Source organism: Bombyx mori, chromosome 8 (assembly GCF_030269925.1).
Source record: "Bombyx mori chromosome 8, ASM3026992v2".
Lineage (NCBI taxonomy): Eukaryota > Metazoa > Arthropoda > Insecta > Lepidoptera > Bombycidae > Bombyx > Bombyx mori.
This window is the reverse complement of record NC_085114.1, coordinates 2234245-2256607: the sequence shown is the minus strand read 5'-3', so window position 1 is coordinate 2256607 and position 22363 is coordinate 2234245. Positions and strand designations below refer to the sequence as shown.

The 22363-nt window shown below is 38.7% G+C and overlaps 2 protein-coding genes and 1 non-coding gene across 4 annotated transcripts in view; all 3 read right to left on the bottom strand.

Moving 5' to 3' along the window:
• Window positions 1-22363, bottom strand: part of LOC101735868 (calmodulin-binding transcription activator 2) — a 266028-nt gene that overhangs the window by 171874 nt on the left and 71791 nt on the right. For both annotated transcript variants that reach the window (XM_062669648.1, XM_038012539.2), the window contains exon 3: window positions 1803-1894. The gene's annotated coding sequence lies outside the window, so the exon portion shown is untranslated. The remainder of the gene's footprint in view (window positions 1-1802; window positions 1895-22363) is intronic.
• LOC101745518 (UDP-xylose and UDP-N-acetylglucosamine transporter) lies at window positions 10462-16241 on the bottom strand. The gene is made up of 2 exons (XM_004925114.5): window positions 16069-16241; window positions 10462-15730 (listed from the first exon to the last, which is right to left on the bottom strand). Exon 2 carries the CDS (start codon window positions 15721-15723, stop codon window positions 14716-14718), a length of 1008 nt encoding a protein of 335 aa, XP_004925171.1. The 5' UTR covers window positions 15724-15730; window positions 16069-16241; the 3' UTR covers window positions 10462-14715.
• TRNAE-CUC (transfer RNA glutamic acid (anticodon CUC)) lies at window positions 15761-15832 on the bottom strand. The gene has a single exon. It is a non-coding gene; the product is annotated as a tRNA-Glu (tRNA).

Genomic DNA, 22363 nt, shown 5'->3' with positions numbered 1-22363 from the left:
TACGTTGTTGACGTTTATAGGCTCTACTAACCACTTAACACCAGGTGGGTCGTAAGCTCGTCCTCCTATCTAAGCAATAAAAAAAGCTGTGATGGAACAAAAGGAGTTTGACCAAAATTTTAAGGGCGCTAATGACATGTGAAGAATAAGTTTCCGTATAAAGAAAATCCAAGAACGAACATTCCGGTCTTGGATCTACTGAACTATAACAACCGCTCAGTGGGCGATCCCTTGTCTCTCCCCAAAGGGATTCCAAAATAAATGAACTAGTAACAACGCAAAAGCTACTCATTCTGACGGTAGTCGCCAATATTATGTATGTTACATACGTAGCCACGAGGTCTTAGTGGATCACAGAAAACCCTACATAGGGGCTGCGAGTGCTAAATGTTTATTAATATGTGATTGTTCTCATCCAGCATCTGGGATCTTTTCTCTATTTCTACCTCCAGCTCTTACCGTAAAAACGGGAACTGAAGTCAATGAACTACCAAACCTAAGAGTACTGTGAGTACTGTAGTTAGTTGTGTGTGAAATGGAAGTCTAGAAATATTTTTAAAGAAAACGATAGTTAATTATCGCAATGTCCTAATATCGAAGTATTCGAAACAACAATAATATATTGGCAATAAAAATAGTTTGTAATATTTTTTCGACTCAATATTCACTGGCAAAAACAAACAAAAGAAAACTGAACTTAGGTCAATCGTCAATTCTCTGAGTGCTTTTACCGTTATCAAGCCAAATACTTAACACCGGGCTGAAAACCCAATTGATTACCAATCTAGAGTGAATAATGTGAATACCTAGATTATATTATAATCTTTTTTCAACAAACAAAAGAAAACTTAATGTAGGGCAATCGAGTCGGAAACTTATAGTAGTGGCTCGTATCTAATCCACGCCAGGTGAAGCAGGCTAAAACATTGTGAGACCGTGATATGAGACACGTGTGCGAATGTTTGCATAATACATGAATTAGCCGGCGATTTATGCGAGCCAGTACCGCCGCCATAACCCGCCCGGCTATAAGATGGCCTAGCTTATACATCAAGGGTATTTGTTAACTCGTCGTTATGAATTTCACCGGTTTTAATTTTATCCGGGATTCGACGGTTTAATAAAGGCGGAACGGATACTTTGACGTAAGCTTTCACAGTTTAATATAAATACATATATAATATGTATATTTAAACACCGAATTTGTGGTTATTCAAAATACTTGAAAATCGGGGTTTACGTGTTAGTACTCATTGAAACTCTCTGTCTCTCTTTGTCTCCACCTTATCCCACTAGGTGGGGTCGGTATAGCGAATTTTTCTCTTCCACTCTCTTCTATCAGCCGTCATCTCAACACTCACCCCTCTCTCTCCCTCTCTCTCATATTGTCACTCACACACTCTATCCATTTCTTCTTCGGTCGACCTCCTCCCCCTTTACCTTGCACTACCATTTCCATACATCTCCTAGTCACATGCGTCTCCTTTCTAGGCATCACATGTCCAAACCACGCTAAGCGTCCGTGTTACTGTTAATTGAAATATTAATATATTTCTGATACTCAAAACACTTACTAATTTTGAACTTAAGGCCACAAATCTAGAATGCTTAATTTTTTTTAAAGTCCAATTTAAAGATAACTTCGACTTTATTTTAAAATCTTAAGCTACCAGTACCACATTTTACATGTTAATGCTAACAACAATAACGATATCAATACTGTAATATTGCGTGAAATAAAATTAGGCGTTTCTTCAGTTGTCGCCAGTGGAAGCTGAAATGATAATTGTTATTTGACTAACCTCATTCGTGTTCCATCGGTGTCGTTGGGCCGCGAAGTGCTCGGCGCGCGGTAGACTTTCAAGATTCTCCGGGAGTTTAATTGGTTCCCCATCTGCAAAGAATACAAAAACTCAGTAGGGATATTAAGCGAATTTCGGAATGAAGTTCCTTATGGAACGATGCGGAAGGGTACCCTAACCGGGAAAAAACGTCCGTAACGTACCTACGATTTTTATTAGTAACTAGCTGACCCGGCAGACTTCGTAGTGCCTCAAACGATAAATAAAAGACCTAAACTTTTGTATAAAATAAACTTAAAACAAACAAAAGGAATCATCGTCAAAGGAAAAACAAAATTGATATTTTTATTTAATTCCGAGCATTTTCATATTTATCTATTAAGAATTCTCTATCTATCTAATCTATTTAATTAAGAATCTTAACCGAGCGCAGTAACAGAAATGTACATGTATAAAACTTAAATCCGCTAACAAAACAATAAATTGAGTAAACGAAGTGAAAACTGTCCAGTTTTGGCAGCATTCGTCAAGAGCTGGAACGCGGGCTTCTGGCCGACGAACACGCAAGCTTAAATCAACCCTAACAACAACCGATAAGGTACAAACGAAAAGCAACAATAAATTCTGACCGAAAGCAATGAACTAACTTGTTGAAATTCCGTCGTCGTGCGCTTAACAATTGCGAAATTTTATATCTATCCGTCGTAGTTTTACGTGACCCTTGTGCGTTTGCGATAGGGTCGGGTTTCGTGTGTCCGCTTTTTAAGTGGGGGAAGAAAATAGGGGGAAATTCGCAAGGCAAGCTTTTCGGGAAGCGCCCGCTAATTTCGGCCCCAAAGCGGTTAACGGATAACGCTAGACTATTTTAGATTTTTAGTCTAGAGTTAAAGGAAGTTTTACGTGGAAGATAAACAATTTTATTCTCTGTCTACATTAAGGAACTGAACGAGGAAATAATGACTGGTTTAAATTTAACCTACTTCAAGTGAAAGGCGGTTCTCGATTCTGGACGATTTTTTCTGGGCACCATTTCCTATAATTTTTACACTAATAAAAATTTATTAAATTAAATTTATATAGTACATTGAGGTAGTCATATCTATGGGCTTGTAAGACCACTTTACACTAAACTGGGCGTAACCTGGTTAATTTATGCTCACAATACACTAAATATAAATATCCACTACATAAATACACTAGTCTTTTGGAAAAAAATACTTCTATGGTTCCGAAATTGTTTGTGAGAAGATCAAAACAAGGCGAACCCGAAACTCGCCACCCTACTTAGAAAAATAACAGTAATTCATGTTAATTTAATACAAAATAAATAAATTTTAATTCAAGATAAACTAATTAGGTATTAAACTCAGGTATGAATTTTGTATTCTTGCTTCGATAAATAGATTAGGAACGTGAATAAAACAGAAGAAATTTGACAGATGTCTGGTTCGCGCTAAAGACATTTACGCGATCAGTGCAAAACATAATGTAAATAAGTTTAAAAAAATTACATTTGGACGGTCGCCGCGTCGATCGGACTTGTAATTTCACCCGCTTAGTGGAAAATCTTCCCTTAACGTTTATCAATCAATAACGATTGATAATTTGATAGAATTCATGTTTTTAAATTTGATAGAATTCATGTTTTTAAAATTAAAAGTTTTGATATTACGTGAAACGCTTGTATATAGTCGATTTTATTTCCTACCTATGCTGATAGATAGCCTTGAGAGGCTATTTCAGCTTCGCCCTAACATGTAGGTGAGCTCACGGGGCTCAAACCGGAGTGTTGCTAACACTGGACCCAGCAAGAGCAATGCTTCGCAGAATCTACCACCGGATTGGAAACGCGACCCACTGAGAAGATCCGGAGAGAAACTCAGTGGGCTGTCTCTGTGGCTTAATTCGCTAGTCGAGCCCTTCGTCGCAAGTGACCGGTTTGACGAGAACGATGACCGGTGCTTGTGGTACCTAAAAGCGCCGTTAATGGGTCGGGAGGATCCGTAATGACGTGTTTTGGGCGACGTGGACAAGTAGTCGATAATCCTGGAATTATACTATGAGTTCATCCAGGTGTGTGTGTAAAGACTTTTCACGGCGATTGTACTTACAAGTTTACGCTCATAAATGCCACTTAAACTGGAGTAAAAGCTATCAAAAACAAATAATAAATATTTACTAACAATCACGCCACGTTAACTGGTCCCGTGCTTAGTTCGTAAAGAACTTGTGTTACCGGTACCAGATAACGGAAATAAATGTAAGATTTTTATTATACATATACGTACATATATTTAATATACGTCCATAACCCTGGAAAAGAAATTTTTATATTTATCATACAACTATCTTCCCTTGGCGGCCCCCTTGTGTAGTTTTTTTTATTTTATTTTTATTGCTTAGATGTGTGGACGAGCTCACAGCCCACCTGGTGTTAAGTGGTTACTGGAGCCCATAGACATCTACAACGTAAATGCGCCACACACCTTGAGATATAGTTCTAAGGTCTCAGTATAGTCACAACGGCTGCCCCACCCTTCAAACCGAAACGCATTACTGCTTCACGGCAGAAATAGGCGGGGCGGTGGTACCTACCCGTACGGACTCACAAGAGATTCTACCACCAGTAATTACGCAAATTATAATTTTGCGGGTTTGATTTTTATTGCACGATGTTATTCCTTCACCGTGGAAGTCAATCGTGAACATTTGCTGAGTACGTATTTCGTTAGAAAAATTGGCACCCGCCAGCGAGATTCGAACACCAGTGCATCGCTCGATACGAATGCACCGGTGTAGTGGTAAGTGATCATGTCACTTACCACTACACCAGACGGCCGTTATATAAATAAAATAATTAACTAATTACTAGAGTACAGGTCCCTTAAAATTGCATAATTCATTAACTGTTTAAATTTAATTTGATACAAGTAAATATAGAATAGTAAGTAACACCGTATGTGTGTGTGTCGTGTTTGACCCACTTTACGTTGAGACTGAATAAATTATGCAATGTGAGGCCCCTGACTCGGCTATATACATATATAATAAATAGCATCTTTGAAGATATAGTGACGGTATTAAAATGAGGATCTTTATAGACAGTGCTAGAATGTTCCGGAAATAGAAACTACCAAAAAAGCAATATAAAATGCAACAATCTTGTTTTCTAAACGAATGATAAAATAGTTATTTATGGTCTGCTATGCTTATAGTTTGGATCAACCAGTAATGGATTGTGAAGGTAGACGCAAAGCTGAGTCCTGTGAACTCATCTACACCCTCGGTGAACCTGGCATAAGCCCTAGAGGTTACCTGGATAAGTAGGCAAAGAAAAACAAAAAGGTAGATAACAGTCGCACTTTGCGCTCCCTCAAAACCACCCTACACGTCGACTTATATTTATTATCTTACATTGCGTGGTTGAAAAAATATTATTAAAATAAATATTAACAGATGCATATTGTCTGTGTTTACAAATATTGAGTGAGCAGTTTTCGTTTTGGAGAATTCGAATTCGCGAGCTGGTAATCACAAGACTCCCTAACACTAGTAATTCGCAAAAAATAGTAATATTTGCCCGTCCTTGCGTAGCTGAAATAGCCTCCTAGGCTACCAGCGAATGGGTAGGAAAAAAAGAAATTTTTGAGTTTGATTTTTATTACAGTCATTCGTGAATATTATTGATTTGTTATTTTTTTATTGCCCTTGTAGGCAGAGGAACATACGGCCCACCTGATGGTAAGTGGTTATCGTCGCCGATGGACTTCAGCAGAGCCAGGGGAAGAGCTAAGCAGCTGCCTACCGTTAAATTAAGTACAAAAACAATTGGTACCTACAGTACTGGTCGCATTACCAGTAGTCGCATTGCTCAATACAAATACAGCACTCTTATTATCCTTTATGCCACGACGACTTACAATATAAAAGAAAATAACAAAGTTTAAAAATAAAACAAAAAAAACACGCTTAAAGAGCAAACCAACAATTAATTTCATCTTTTTTATCCTATATCGATACTAGTCAGAATATTAGGCGAAGTTATAAAATCAGTGTCATCTGGAATAGTGGAAATTTTCGAGCTAAGCCACTGAAGTAGGTACTATATAAGTCTATGAGCTAAGCGGACGTCTTAAAGTGAATGAAAATGACGTTCAAAGATTCCTTTACATACAGATATTAAAAAAATACGTCGAAATCAGCACAATTCAGTCATGCTTAAAATTTAAACTCAATAAAAATATTTTAGTTAGCAACTGTTAACTTAACCTCATGAGACAGTAGACAAAACCGTGAATCTGATATAATAAAGGTCATATTGCCATAACAAAACGCTGCTAATAATCACAGTGACTCAGCCAAAACATAATATAAAGATGATGTAAATCTATAAATCTACTATTATTAGTTCGAAAAATATTATAACAATACGGCTGGCTGTCTATCTATCTAACTATGTATATGTATATGTATTTGTGATTTTGTATATATATATATATACTTTTTTTGTAGGTATTCGTAACTTAATATAAATTTCATTGACCCTACCACTATTTACACTGCACTACCTTTGGTTGACTGGTAGAGAATACCTTAGGCATTAAGTCCGCCAATGTAAATTTTACATGAAGTGTAAATAAATAAATAAAAACATCGGTAGTTGGATGTAAATTTTGCAAAACCGAATGTATAATAAATATTATATAGTACAGCTACTCTGTAAGTATGCAATTTCGAATCATGAAACGAATTAGTCAAATTAAAGCCTGTCCCTGCTTTGGTCATACGACCCGCCAGTGATTATAGTATGTCCGCTATTCGTTAGGAGCATTAGGTGGTTACCACTGAAGTACTTTAATGGTTACTGACATCCGATCCGTCGCGTTCTCGTTAAATTCATATTCGACGAGTTACAACCTAGCTCATAGACACAACGCACTGTGTTTTTTTTTATTGCTTAAATGGGTGGACAAGCTCATGGCCCACGGTATAGAGTAGTTACCGAAGCCCATAGACATCTACAACGTAAATTCCGCCACCCACATTGAGAGATGAGTTCTAAGGTTACCCTTCAAACTTACCTATACCCTTCAAACCGAAGCGCATCACTGCTTCACGGCAGAAATAGGCAGGGTGGTGGTATCTACCCGTGCGGACTGATAAGACGTGTTACTACCAGTTTCTCACCTAATATTCCCAGTAGGTCGCGATTCTGATCCGGTGGTTGATTCAGCCAAGCACTGCTCTTCTTAGGGCCAGTGTTAGCAAATTCTCTAAGGCTGAGCCCGTCGCCTCCGACTCACCTACCAATCCGAGGGTAGCTACAATAGGTAGTGAAGAAAAGGTAACTAATTCCAGTCACCTTTAGCTACTGGCACAACGCTACCTCAACTCATTCCGAACTCATCTTATCCTCGCCCTATTTTTTGCTTACATAGGTGAACGTACTCATGTAGCGTTTTTTTTTTGTATTATTGCCCTTGTAGGCAGACGAGCATACGGCCCACCTGATGGTGAGTGGTTACCGTCGCCCATGGACTTCAGCAATGCCAGGAGCAGAGCCAAGCCGCTGCCTACCGTTTAATACTCTCCACAAGCCTCGTTTTAAGAAGGACATGTCATAGCGCTCGGGAAACACCGTGGAGAGGAGCTCATTCCATAGCCGGATGGTACGTGGCAAAAAATACCTCTGGAAACGCACTGTGGATGACCGTTAAATGATTATAAGTAAACATATAATATACATCAGAAGTTATATTCGAAGTCTCAACTTCTTTGCCAATCTACTGCAATAAAACATATATAAACAATCACAGTGACAATCATAGTTGTCAAAAATCGTATCTCTCGTCGACGTTACTATACCGCGTTCCAGCGAAGTTGCAAATTTTTATGTCAGGTTTTATCGCATACACAACGCTCTGCCAAATTTACTTTGACATACATATTTAAGGCAAGGTAAATTTCGAGTGCCTTGATCAAGATAAACACGATTCTTTTACAGATTTTGTTTTCCTTTCATATATTTTGAATACACGACATTTTTTTGTTTTTTTTTAATAAACTATCAATCCTAATCCAAATTACTTTTAACATGAAATTGAATACTTATATTTTCGTAAGAAAGAAGGCTGTAAAGAAAACATTAAAATATTCGAAACTTTAGGAATATTAAAATGAGATATCTAACCGTAAAAGTAATCACCATTATCTACGACTCGCCAAAATACAAGATAATACGATCATTTTCTAATAGCAACAACAACAATATATTATGTTCGTCAGCTTGGTTGGGAAGATATGAACAATCTGAATGCTTGCAAAGGCCTAACAGCTTTTTCGCTTGTCAGAACGGAACCCATTAATACTTTGTAACAGAATTAGACAGAGCGGTGTCACCAACTCAGCGGGATCAGCACACTCTACCGCAGGCAAATGTCTGCTAATTCTAACATATATTTACTATATCATTATTATTTAAGTAAGCACCATTAGTGACTAAATAGTTTCATAAATAAGTACCCATTTGAAGATTTCTATTCCAGTTAGCCTGCCTGCCAATATCCATGACGGTTGACACAATTTTCAATTAAGCCTATTTGCTGTTCGTTACAAATAAAAAACGTGTATCGATCTTTCAATTTCAGATTTATTTTACAGACAATTATACTAAATAACATTATTAATAGTACATTTTAATAAAATCAATTGGTTTCATTAAACTTTAAACATTATCCAAGTTTATTTCACAACATATATACAACACAGGTAAAAGTGCCCTAAATATTTGTTACGATCTCAATTCTGTTATCACAAAAAAGTATTTCATTTATAAATGCATTTTACACGCTTTGAAATTAATTCAAAACATTCACGTACTTTCATTGTCCTTTATAGTCATCTGATTCAGAGCCAAGGACATTTTTAAGTCATTAATTGACAAAGGAGGTAGTTTAAAATCGATTACAATAATTCACTAGAACATCTAAGTATTAATAAGTGAAGCAAAAACTTTGTACCCCTTTTTACGAAAATCGCGCAGACAGAGGAAGGAGGACAGCAGGGTGGTGGTACCTACCCGTGCGGACTCACAAAAGGTCCCAACACCAGTAAAGTATATTATACTAGCGACCCGCCCTCGCTTCGCTTCGGAAACATTAAAACACACATGAAACCAAAAAAAAAAAAAAAGTAGCCTATGTTCATCAGGGACAATGTCGGCTTCTAATGGAAAAAGAATTTTTCAAATCGGTCCAGTAGTTTCGGAGCCTATTCGAAACAAACAAACAAACAAATCTTTCCTCTTTATAATATTATTATAGTGTAGATTTACCCATCACCTACCACTAACCAAACCAAACCGGTTATTGCCTTTCGTTAATCACAATTAACCTGCGTCTTAATGTTCAAATGCAATTAATATATGTGTGTACACAAACGTTGAAGCCAACAGCAGGTTAGCATTGCGTTGAGCCAGAAGTAGATCGGTGTGCTTAGTACGAGTTTTTTGTTCTCGATAGCGTAAAAGTTAACCCAATTTTGTATGCAGTTGGAACAGCGCCCCTAGCGGCAAACGTAGGCACACGATTCCATTCTATATAAATACTAGCTGACCCGCAAACATTGTTTTGCCATATGTAAGATTTCTAGGGAATTTCTAGTGTAGAAAAAAAAACTAACTTATTTTAAGTGCGTAAGGATGTGGTAAATGAGTGAAAGAGGTATGTAGTGCTGTGAACGATGAGGGAATATATAATAAAAATAACAAAACCTCATTCAACCACATAATACCTCATAATAACAAAAAAAAAAAAGTGTGTGTGTCCGCTCCGACGCACGACTGGAGTTTACTGGATATAAAAAATTAAACGAAACAATACGAGAAATAGTTCTATATTACGACAACACGATACACTACAGATTATTAACAAATTAACGAGACACAAAACAAACGACTAACAAATATATGAAAATACAATAATGAGAGAAACGCGCGATCAGTACGAGGCTTTGTGGCGGACTGCCGGCGCAGCAGCCCGGCGTCACCTGCGATAACGCATTTCGTGTGACATGCGCAATCAGGCGCATAACGCATTTCGTGTGACATGCTAGTACGATTTTGGTCCCCATAATTTTCATACCCCGGGCCTATATATGTAAATCGATTCTAAAGGAGTAAACTCCAAATACAAAAAAATAAAGTGTGTGTGTCCGCTCCGACGCACGACTGGAGTTTACTGGATATAAAAAATTAAACGAAACAATACGAGAAATAGTTCTATATTACGACAACACGATACACTACAGATTATTAACAAATTAACGAGACACAAAACAAACGACTAACAAATATATGAAAATACAATAATGAGAGAAACGCGCGATCAGTACGAGGCTTTGTGGCGGACTGCCGGCGCAGCAGCCCGGCGTCACCTGCGATAACGCGGCCGCGCGTTGGCTCCTGATTGGCGCGCGCACGCATCACGCAATCAGGAGCCAATCAGGCGCATAACGCATTTCGTGTGACATGCTAGTACGATTTTGGTCCCCATAATTTTCATACCCCGGGCCTATATATGTAAATCGATTCTAAAGGAGTAAACTCCAAAAATTATGTTAGGGGTGGACAACCCTAATCACTTAGGGGTATGAAAAATAGATAGTAGCCGATTCTCAGGCTTACTGAATATGCATAAAAAATTTCATGAGAATCGGTCAAGCGGTTTCGGAGGAGTATGGGAACGAACATCGTGACACGAGAATTTTATGTATTAGATGAACTAACTTTTACGCTATCGAGAATGTTAAAAAACTCGCACTAAGCACACAGAGTTATTCATCGAATTACCACTAAAAGTAAAATGGTTACCGTCCAAAGCGCTGCAGTATTTCAGGCATAAATTGCCAGTGGACATCTTGAAATATGAGGTCAAAGTCTTCACTGCACAATAGCCGGCGGACCGCTGTTTGAGGCAGCAATTCTATGACCCAACCTCGTACATTGTGATTGTCTCACACAGGTCTGTGCGCTATTTAACAAAGAAACTAATATGCTGCGTTGACATTGAATTCGTAAACTTATGAGTATACTAGCAGTAGCTAGTATAATGACGGGTAATATTCCCAGTAGGTCGCGATTCTGTGACGGGTAGTAATCCGTCCGTTTCACTGGACATTTAAAAATTAACATTATTATTTCTCACCCCCACAAAGATTCTCATCATTAACGCCCCCGCAACTGGTGTAGGGAGTCCAACACTCATACAAATATTAGCCTATCCATTAAGTACATGTATTTTCTACATGGATATCAAGTTGCAATCGGATGCATGGTTCAGTAGTTATAATGGAACATCCGTAAAAACCACTGTAGATTTATATATTAGTATAGAGTATAGATTGTCTTGACTATCCCACGATTTAATTGGAATTTTATGAATTTGAGTCTATGGTGCAGTAATAATTGGCTTTGATTGCTGGGACAGGAGTCGTGGCCTCGATTCTCAGATTGGGCAAATATTCGTGTGATAAACTGATTTGTTTCCTCTCGTTGTCTAGGTGTTTAATAGATATCTATAGGGAGATGTGTAATGCAATTTCGTTTGAGCGTCATTTCTGCAACTTTACAAGAGAGCCATTTAATCTTTGAAATTTATTAAAATATTATGACATGAAAATTTCTTCAGCTGTTTGGAGTAAACATTTTTTTTTTATTGACCTTGCAGGCAGACGAGCATACGGCCCACCTGATGGTGAGTGGTTACCGTCGCCCATGGACTTCAGCAATGCCAGGGGCAGAGCCAAGCCGCTGCCTACCGCTTAATACTCTCCACAAGCCTCGTTTGAAGAAGGACATGTCATAGCGCTCGGAAAACACCGTGGAGGGGAGCTCATTCCATAGCCTGGATCCTCCAAACATAATTGGAGTTCAATTAAAAAATCGGTTGTCTGTAAAGTCGGTTTACTAACGATAGTTGAACGTGACGTCATAAGAAAATACTGATGGAATGGTTTCATTTTTAAATTATCGCAATTATCGTTGCTATAAACAATTGAGACCACATTCACTTTTCACTGAACTTCATACTTGACGAAAACATGTAAAACAGCTGCGTATAGCAGCTGTCCACGCGGTTGCATCGGTCACTCAAGTAGGAGAGAGACAGATGTCGAACGCTGCCGAACGCGGAGGCCGATTGTGTCTCTTTGTCGCTCGTCGCGCGCTCTCGCTTGCACTTCAAGCCTTAAATGGAGCGCCTCAGAGCGAGGTAACGCTGCATGAGTCATGTTTTTTCGTGCATGCAACCGGCTCCATCGAAGACGTTGTCACGTCAAAACATCGAATTGTTGATGCTAATAACGAATAAAGCGGACCTTTAATTACAAAGATAAATGTCGCTTTTTAAGCGAAACATCGCTTAAACGAAATAGCCTTCATCCCTCGATATGTGTGTAGATTCAAACGTTAATAAATACGTATGTCAGTCTCCGGATCCGATAATACAGGAGTCCGATGAAAGTGTATGATATATTGCCGGGGTTTTTTTTAAACTACCATGAGAAAAAATTTATGGACGTATTATTGGATTTAATTGTAATGGGAGAAAAATATCACGATTACTCGTACCTAGTACCTATTTTATTGTATTATCTGTACCGCGTCATTGATTTTTGATATCATGTATCTTTAAAACGCAATGTCCGTAGTTCGTACGGACAACCTACGATAACCTACTTTTTTTTAATCAATATTGTATTCATTTCTTTTTATGATATGCATAACTTATTTGAGGATTAATATGCACATCACATTTAGTCAAACGTCGTAAAAAAAACCCGTAAAGCAAAGCCGTAAGCAAATAGTTATTTGTCAACGTAATGAAAGTAAAAAAAAACATTTTATCATTGAATTGTCTTTTCCAAGATATGATTCATAATTTATTTCAGCTGACGACAATACTTACGATTAAACAATTACAAGCAAAAAAATAAAATTAATTATGTAATAATATTATGCATATATTCACAAAGGTATTTTTTTCTTAATGTCACATTAAATAACAGAAATAATTTACTAACTTATAATTAATATTACCACTCTTGATCTCATATCAAGTTTAGAAGTTTGATCATAGTCTTACTTTCTGTAAGACGTTTGACTTGAAATCGTAAAGCTTCAGCCCGCTTAATGAAATGCTATAAACTTAATATACTTAGGCAAGCTTCCGAACGCACACGCATTAGAACCCGTAAATCGTTCATCTTCTTTCAACGTTCGCATTAGAAAGAGATACAGAAGAGATAAAGAGACACTGATACGATGTGGCCCAGATCAACTGGCGCGTCTAACTCTAGTGAGGGTTTATAAAATCGCGTAAACGTCAAATAGATGTCAGACATAAAGGAGATTAGAAGCAAAGGAGTCTATAGTAGAATTATTTTGTCCGTGCAGTTTGGGTCATTAAACATAGGCCGGCTAGGGCGATGAGCAAGTTGCGCGGGCGCAACGGCATTATCGATAAAAACAAACGAGTCATCGAAGGCATGTACACGGCGCCGGAGTGGTATACGAAGGGTGGTGAGACATTGTTATGTTATGAGTCATTTATTGTACCTACCTACAAATCGATGCCTCCAATGAACACTATTCTAACTCCAAATTCGTAGGTTTACAAGAGGAGAGTTTAAACGAAAAAAGTTGATAAATATATCTGCAATAATAAATATTTTATGGTTTTTTCTTGTGTGACTAGGTGATTTACTCTTGCTTCGAACCCCATTAATTTGTAATACTTTTAAAACAGTGAAGCGATTTGCGTGAAAAACGAAAATTTCAAAATTTTGAGTTAGAGTAGTGTTCATTGGAGGCATCGAAATTATAGTACATATGTCGAAGAGAAATGTGATTTTATGCATTTGCTCTCTGAATCTCTTTAGTGACACAAGGCTACTCCTTTGTTTTGTACCAAAATGGCAGAATTTATCAAATATTTTGCTTTCTTGGCAAAAATATACCAGCACAAACATACGTTATTATCAATAATGTGTTAAAAACTGAAATGAGAATAGATCCCGAAATGTTACAAAGTGTTAGTTTCTGCCGTCCTCGTTAACTTGTTGCGGCGATATGTGGTGTAAGTGTTCGATTAGTGATTTTTTCTTTCATTTTTATCAAATGACAAAACTAAATACACTATCGATAACGCTCATCGACAACAATAATGCGCATCACTATGCCCGTCCATAGGCTCCTGAGTGGAAGAGAGAGCGAAATACTCGCTTCACCGCTCCGATTTTTTATGACCCCAAACTGCGCGGACAAAATAATTCTACTCTAGTAGTAAACATTCCATCAATACGAGTTCATGTTTTAATATTATTAAATATTTTTTCAATATTATTTTTTTAATGTAAAAAAGTGTAAGTAAATATACCAAACTAAACATCATTGATAATATTTAACAACGGAACATTTGCCTTTGTGTCTTAAAACTAAAATAATTTAAACTAAAATACTTTTACGATAATAAACGCACTTGCGAATCCTAAGTCGACTCGCATTAGATTAACTGTACCGATATTTAAAAAGTTGTTTCTTAATCTGGCACATCGAAATCTTAAAATGAGGCCGTCAGCGCAAAAATAACCAAACCAACAATTTTTCATAATCATGTTTATAGTTATGTATATTGCAATTTATTTATTATATAATAAATTTTGATGCAAAACCGGCCAGCCATAGTTTCACCCAAAGACAACAGATAGCTTTGTAAACATTATTATTGCGCGTATTGTTTTTTTGTCTATTCAAATTCATGAAAACTTAAGCCTCATTGCTCCATAATAAGTATGGTAAGTTTAACCCACCTTTGCGCTGACGGCCTCATATTTAGTCGGGCTATACATACTAAATTTATTTTTTCTTCTTATCGTCTGTAGTAAACACGGCCAAGCATTTCTGCAATATCTCCGTGAATATCAACGTACCGACGAACACTAGCAATGTCCCTATCCAGTGCCCTAAAGTGAAGGGATTCCTGAAGTACATTATAGAGAACAGAAGCGACACGAACTTTCTCAAAGTGACAGCTAACGTCACTGTCAGCGACGCACATTCGGTTGTCAAAACGTAGACCGCGCTAATACACAGACCCTGAGTCGAAACGTACAGCAACAGCCACAGAACTTGTCGTGGCAAAATGAACCCTAAGAACTCGACGGCAGGGGTTTCTGTCGCGATTTCGACGTGTCCGATCAGATTCGAAGCGGTCGGCAACCAGAACATCAATGGCAAAAGATGCGTGTAGTATAATGCCTCCCACGGGTGTTTTCCGTACTTCGAATAAAGCGACTCTTGAAAGATTCCCATCCGAGCCGAGACGAATAAGGCGAAGGTCAGTATGGCAATACCCAAACACCACCACAGCCAGTCGATGAACTTCAGTTTCTCCTCTTCGGCAGCGTCCTCGTGGGTTTTGCGAGGCGCCTTCACGTCTCCGCTAGACTGAATGGTGCAAATGGCTATGCCGGCAGAAATCATAAACACGGCCAGGTATTTCAGCGGTGGGTACCGCTTCTTGAGGATCCAAACGCCCATGGCCATGTTGGCCATTAGAGAACCAGCTCGGAAGATCATGTGCAGCGGCATCGCGATGTTAAAGTCGAAGGCGTAGTTGTTGGCGACGCTGCTCGTCCAAAAGAACCCAACCAGGAGTAGATACTGCCTAAACGGTATATTTCGTTTGGCCATACCGAATTTGCCGACGGTACAGAACCCAATCGTAGCTATGAATACAAACTGCAGGAAGGTCGCTAGGTTACCGGCTCCGGGGTCCTCTTTGACGACAAACTCCAAAAAAACTACGTTGGAACAACATCCAACAAACACCATAGTAATGGCGAGCGCTGCCTTTAAATTCATTTTGGATCTGAAATAAAAATAAAAATTACAAAATGGTTTCCGATACCGGGAATCGAACCCGAGCCTCCTGGGTGAGAGCCAGGTATCCTAGCCACTAGACCATATCGGATGTTGAACAAGGATCTTAAATTCATCTTCTATTGTAGCAAAATTGTTCCATTTAATAATATTAAAAAAACAAAGTTGTTATATATTCCATAATTAAATACCATTAAATCATCCTTAACAACAGAATGACAATTGATACATGTTATTCAACACATGCGCAGTGAAGGTTATTCGTGATTCTCAGTCTATATGATAATTAAACTGTTACTAATTAAAGAACGAAATGAGATTACTTACATTTTATTCACTTCAATACTCAGGAAGTACGTAAACACAGAATAAAATATTTATTTTGTAAAACATCAGACACACGTTTACATTCCGAGCTCGCCGGAACACTAGTGTGTGTAATATTACGATTGTGTTTGTAATAATAGCCTCTAAATGACTTCGCACGCATGCGCGCAACTAGTGTCGTAGACAAAACAGCTCCCCTTGAGCTGTTTTAGCGCAAACAATAGATGGCGCTGAAATATTTTTTTCTTCGGTGTCTCATTTTTATCGTAATTTAATGATATTAGTTACTCACACATTGAGATAAGCTTAAATATCATTTAATTAGTTCGAAAGTAAAAGTCATTATGAGACGTCATTTTTACTAGACGATAGATAGAACGTGTAGTTGTGATTTATATGTCACATAATAACTTAAATCTATTTTTATTATATGATGTACATTTTTAGGTCCTTTTGCAACCTTAAAATGCAATCATGTCCGAGTGTGTTTATTGGTTTGTCCGTAGGCTTTTACTGTTATAATAGCTTCATGAGATTTTTGAAAGAAAACATAGGCTATGTTGTTGTTACTATAATAATCAGAGATGGCATTTCATCCTTACAGAAAGTTAAAGAAATCGTATAATCGTAGGCTGCTGTGTGCTTAGTGCGAGTTTTTTAACGTTCTCGATAGCGTAAAAGTTAACCCAATTTTGTATGCAGTTGGAACAGCGCCCCTAGCGGCAAACGTACGCAAACGATCCTATTCCATACAAATATGAGATAGCTTTTACGCTGTCGAGAACGTTAAAAAACTCGCACTAAGCACACTGAATTCCGAAAAACCAATATCTTAAGAGACCATTGTATTTACAATCATTCATTGCACAAACAGTGCGGGCTACCCACTTCGATAAAGCGGCACGACACGAGAACCCTCTCATCGTGGCCGCCGGTAACTACATTCCCGATCCTGCGGACAGAATGGAAAGCAGTCGACGTCGCCCAAAACACGTCATCTCGGATCCTCCCGATCCACTAACGGTGCTTTTAGGTACTTCAAGCACCGGTCACCGTCCTCGTCGAACCCGTCGCTTGCGACGAAGGGCTCGACGAGCAAATTAACTCTCAGACACAGCCCACTGAGTTTCTCGGCGGATCTTCTCAGTGGGTCGCGTTTCCGATCCGGTGGTAGATTCTGCGAAGCACGGCTCTTGCTAGGGTTCGTGTTAGCATCGTCGTCAGGTTTGAGCCCCGTGAGCTCACCTACAAACGTTAGGGTGAAGCTGAAATAGCCTCTCAAGGCTATCAGCATAGGTAGGAAAAAGAAAAAAGCGGGCTACTTAGCCTTTTTTTCTTTGTCGTATCACTCTTCTCAGAACGGTGGTGGCCGTCATTCAGTATCATTGCTGTGGGCAGATGCTATGCACCTCACGCGCAATCGCCATTTCTCCCGGTTTGTAGTAAGCCTGGTACACTCATTTAAACCACCAACTGCCGACTGACCTGGCGCCTTCTACTTTGCCCTGGACGACAAGGCACTCTATGGAGTCATTCCTCGCCAGGAGATATGTCCAAAAAACCATAGTATGCGTCCATGCACGAGCGCCAAAAGACGCTGCTTAAAGCCGAATTCTTGAAGAATAGCGATTAGAATTTTTTTCAAATATAGAGGGGGTGTAGTGTAAGAGAATAATACCTCGCCTCGCTTAGCTTACTATACATTTATAGTAATGAGCAGCATACGTTAGTCAGTCAGTGGTTAACGTGCCGCGATCCACCGCGGTCGCTGACGGGAATAAACATGTAATTATACGTAGTGTTATATTGGCCACTCAGATGAGGTTTATGGAGGACAACACGCAACAAACTACCAAAGCACACAGCGCCTCTTTTATATCCCTAAAAACCTCACAGTGCCAAGTCCGGGCCATGTAATACCGAGCATTCGTCTCCAGCACCAAATCTTCAGAGCATCGACCTTCTTTTTCTCGATCTGCCGCAAAGTCCACGTCTCCGCAGCAATAAAGAGAAAACAAGAGTTCGTAGGTACGAGCCGAATTTTTTTTTATTGCTTAAATGGGTGGACGAGCTCACAGCCCACCTGGTGCTAAATGGTTACTGCAGCCCATAGACATCTACAACGTAAATGCGCCACCCACCTTGAGATATAACTTCTAAGGTCTCAGTATAGTTACAACAGCTGCCCCAGCCGTCAAACCGAAACGCATTACTGCTTCACGGCAGAAATAGGCGGTTACCCGTGCGAACTCACAAGAGTGACAAGAGGTCCTACTAGCAGTTATTACGCGAATTATAATTTTTCGAGTTTGATTTTTATTATACGATGTTATTCCTTCACCGTGGAAGTCAATCGTGAACATTTGTTGAGTACGTTAAATATGTAATTAGAAAAATAGGTACTCGCCTGAGATTTGAACACCGGTGCATCGCTTAACACGAATGCACCGGACGTCTTATCCTTTAGGCCACGACGACCTCAAAACCTGTGGCTTTGGTTATGATTCTGTTCTTCCATATTTTCTTCAGCTTGTCCACTTCAGTTCTTGTGATCGCCATACGTCGCTTTTGTTCGATATCAAGGATCCAAGGCATATGTAGGATTGGACGTATTCGCAGTTCGCAATCTCCAGAATCCTGACCACGCAGGAGCCAGTCACCGTCGTCGCCCTAGACACGTCTTTACGGATCCATCAGATCCAATAACCCTTTCATTAGACGCCTTCAGCTCTAACATTGGGAGCAGGCTTAGGGACCCCGGTAACCGTACTCGTCGAACTCGGCAAAGCGTTTTCTCTCGAGAACTCTTTGCCAAGTTCAACGTGCAACCTAACCTACATCAGCCCGCTGAGTTTCTCGCCGGATCTTCTCAGCGGGTCGCGATTCCGATCCGGTAGTAGATTCATTCGCGAAGCAGCTACTCTTGAGTTGTTAGGTCTTCCTTGGAGGCGCTTGGGTAGCTTTTAACAAATCCCACCCCTCCCGGTGAACCTTTGCTCGCCCACCTGTCCTGGTAAAACTGGAAAGGCCTCCGGGCCACCAGTATTCCCTCAATCATAAAAAAAAAGTTCGTAATCTCAGTGATGTCTTGCAAATTGTTTTTGGCTCGGTCCACAATCATCAACTAATCTTCAAAACCCTGAACCATGAACGTAAACTGTCAATGAGCCACTGAGCATCAAGACTGCGGAGTTTAATTCGCAAAAATTTACCCTCTAAATTCCGAAAGAAAATTTTTGAATAAATAAAATCCACCGTTGCATAAGGAGGCGACAGTGTAACCGTGGTAATTCAATTATTCCGAATCGTCGCGCTCCACTAACGACCTTTCGGAAGTGAGAACGGCGGGACGCGACGAAAATTTAACGAGAACTGACGTTTTATTGGTGACCGTGCATTAAGAAATGTCTTAAGCGCCCAACTGGTATATATTTTGTTGCTTGCAAAATATTCTGAACTCATTCCGACCATGATGTCGAAATGTTTTTATAAATAATTTTACAAAAAAGATTCCTGCATATATTATTAGGACGTGCTTGCTTAAAAACTAAAAACTTACGATCCAAATTCAAGACTGTGAAATATCGTATAGGCCTTATTATTAACTTATTTGTTTATGGCAATTGGCTTCTTGGAATGCCTTTTTTGCCATCATCGAATTTATTCACTTTTCCATGCATTAAACAATATGTTATATGAAAAATAAAAAAAGAGCCAAATGAAATGAAATTTGTTTATCTATAAATAATAGTTAAAACAAAAACTAAAAAAACACGCTTTTACAGAAAATCCAACTAAAAAATAAAAATAAATTTATTGTGAAAAGGCTTGGGTGGAGTGCCACACGCTTTTTTTAACAATAAATTTATTTTCTATTAATTAGGTAGATTTTCCATAAAAGCGTGTTTTTTTTAGTATTTTTTTAAACTATTATATATTTTTCATTTTTTAGTTTATGTAGCATTATGTTATCATAAATTATTCATTACTGTACATACTTTCAGGCAAATACAACGGTTTCCAATTTGCTAAGTGAAAAAAAGAAGGCGCTCAAATGTATTTCTTGTTTTGAGTGTCGAAAGTAAGTAATGGGTCTAACTGTTTAAAATATTGAATTGTCATCGGTCCTTGATAAGTATGCCAAATTTCGATTTAACCCGACGTTTTGAAGGGGGTCAAAATTGTTAGTGGGTACATCCTTATTAAGAAGGGTGAGCTGTAGCACAACACTAGTATTTTTTTAATGACAGTGGATAGAAGAGTAGCATCATAACACTATGGTCTCAGAGAAAATGTATAACAATAAAAACAGTAATGTCTTAAATAAATAATATTAATAAAAGGTTCGTTTCTCTCATCTGAGCGCTTCTATACCCTTAAAAAATCACGGTCACTGATTCCAATACATACATAGTTAACATACATATGAAACTAATAAAAGCGTATTGTAAAATACTAATCAATTAAGATGAAATCAAAAAAAAACGAAAGAAGATAAGATAGAAATAATGTTCCGATACAATGATAGGTATTTATTAAGACTTGATTGGTCTGGGAGAATGCAAACAGCACTTTCAAATAACTAATAAGAAAAGAAGCCTAAAAAGAAGCCAATATTATTACACGTTTAACCCATTTTTTTAATTTATTGCCTTTGTAGGCAGACGAGCGTCCGGCCCACCGGATGGGAAGTGGTTACCGTCGCCCATGGACTTCAGCAATGCCAGGAGCAGAGCCAAGCCGCTGTCTGCCCTTTGACTGCCATTTACGTTACCGGTGCCCTACGTGGCGTACTGAAGTAATTATTTCTGTTACTAAACGCCTGGATTGCTTAACTTTGCTTACTTTTGTTTATAATGTATGTTTTAGTCTTTTAAGTGTCTTAGAAATAGATTAATTCCTTTTTTTTTTATTGCTGAGATGTGTGGACGAGCTCACAGCCCACCTGGTGTTAACTGGTTCCTGGAGCCAATAGACATCTATAACGTAAATGCGCCACACACCTTGAGATCTAAGGTCTCATTATTGTCACAACGGCTAGCCCACCCTTCAAACCGAAACGCATTACTGCATCACGGCAGAAATAGACGGGGCGTTGGTACCTACCTGCGCGGACTCACAAGAGGTTCTACCACCAGTAATTACGCAAATTATAATTTTGCGGGTTTGATTTTTATTACACGATGTTATTCCTTCACCGTGGAAGTCAATCGTGAACATTTGTTAAGTACGTATTTCATTAGAAAAATTGGTACCCGCCTGCGGGATTCGAACACCGGTGCATCGCTCGATACGAATGCACCGGACGTCTTATCCTTTAGGCCACGACGACTTCAGTAATTCTCAGTATCTTCGGAATCATCTTTCCCAGTCTACTAAATATGTCGGCATCTTAGTACTTCAGTGCGCCACGTAGGGCATCGGTGACCTACATGGCAATCAAAGGGTTTAAATCTGACGAAACATTAAATTGGGCAAGCAAAATAGTTCCCAAGACCTCGTTCGTCGCGTTCCCGCCTAAAGTTCCCGTTGAAAAGTCTCAAATGTGCCTCAAATTCTCTACAGGCTCTTTCTCCTAATTCTCAAATAAGGTCATCGTGTAGTATAACCTCGATAGGTACGAACCATCAATCATACAGACACGGTTGCCTGACCCACAAAGGACGTAGGCTCCACACAAAAACCTTGTCTCCCCCAATCCTAGCGCTGGACGCTTCATAAATCAATCTAATGTAAAAATCAATAAAAATGCTGAGGATTTTTTTGCTGAAACATGCTTTTTTTTTTCTTTCAAATCGCCAAAGTATTCAATCGGACACTATTAGGAAACAATTAAGTTTTATAGATGTTCATTAAATTAAAAGTATAATTTGATATAAAAATATAGTACCTATAATAGTACAAAAGATTGAATTTCACTTAATCGTAACAATTACTGGTGGTAGAATCTCTTGTGACTCACAAGTTGTGAGTCCGCGCGGGTAGGTACCACCAACCTGCCTATTTCTGCCGTGAAGCAGTAAAGCGTTTCGGTTTGAAGGGTGGGGCAGCCGTTGTAACTGTACTTGAGACCTTAGAACTTATATCTCAAGGTGGGTGGCGCATTTACGTTGTATATGTCTATGGGCTCCAGTAACCACTTAATATAAGGTGGGCTGTAAGCTCGTCCACCCATATAAGCAATAAAAAAATCTCTGTAGTGCCTTGTCAAGTAAATGGTTCTTTATTTATATTATATTTTTCAGTATCGCAACCAACTTTTTGTTACACCAATATTGCCAGCGAGTTTATGTCA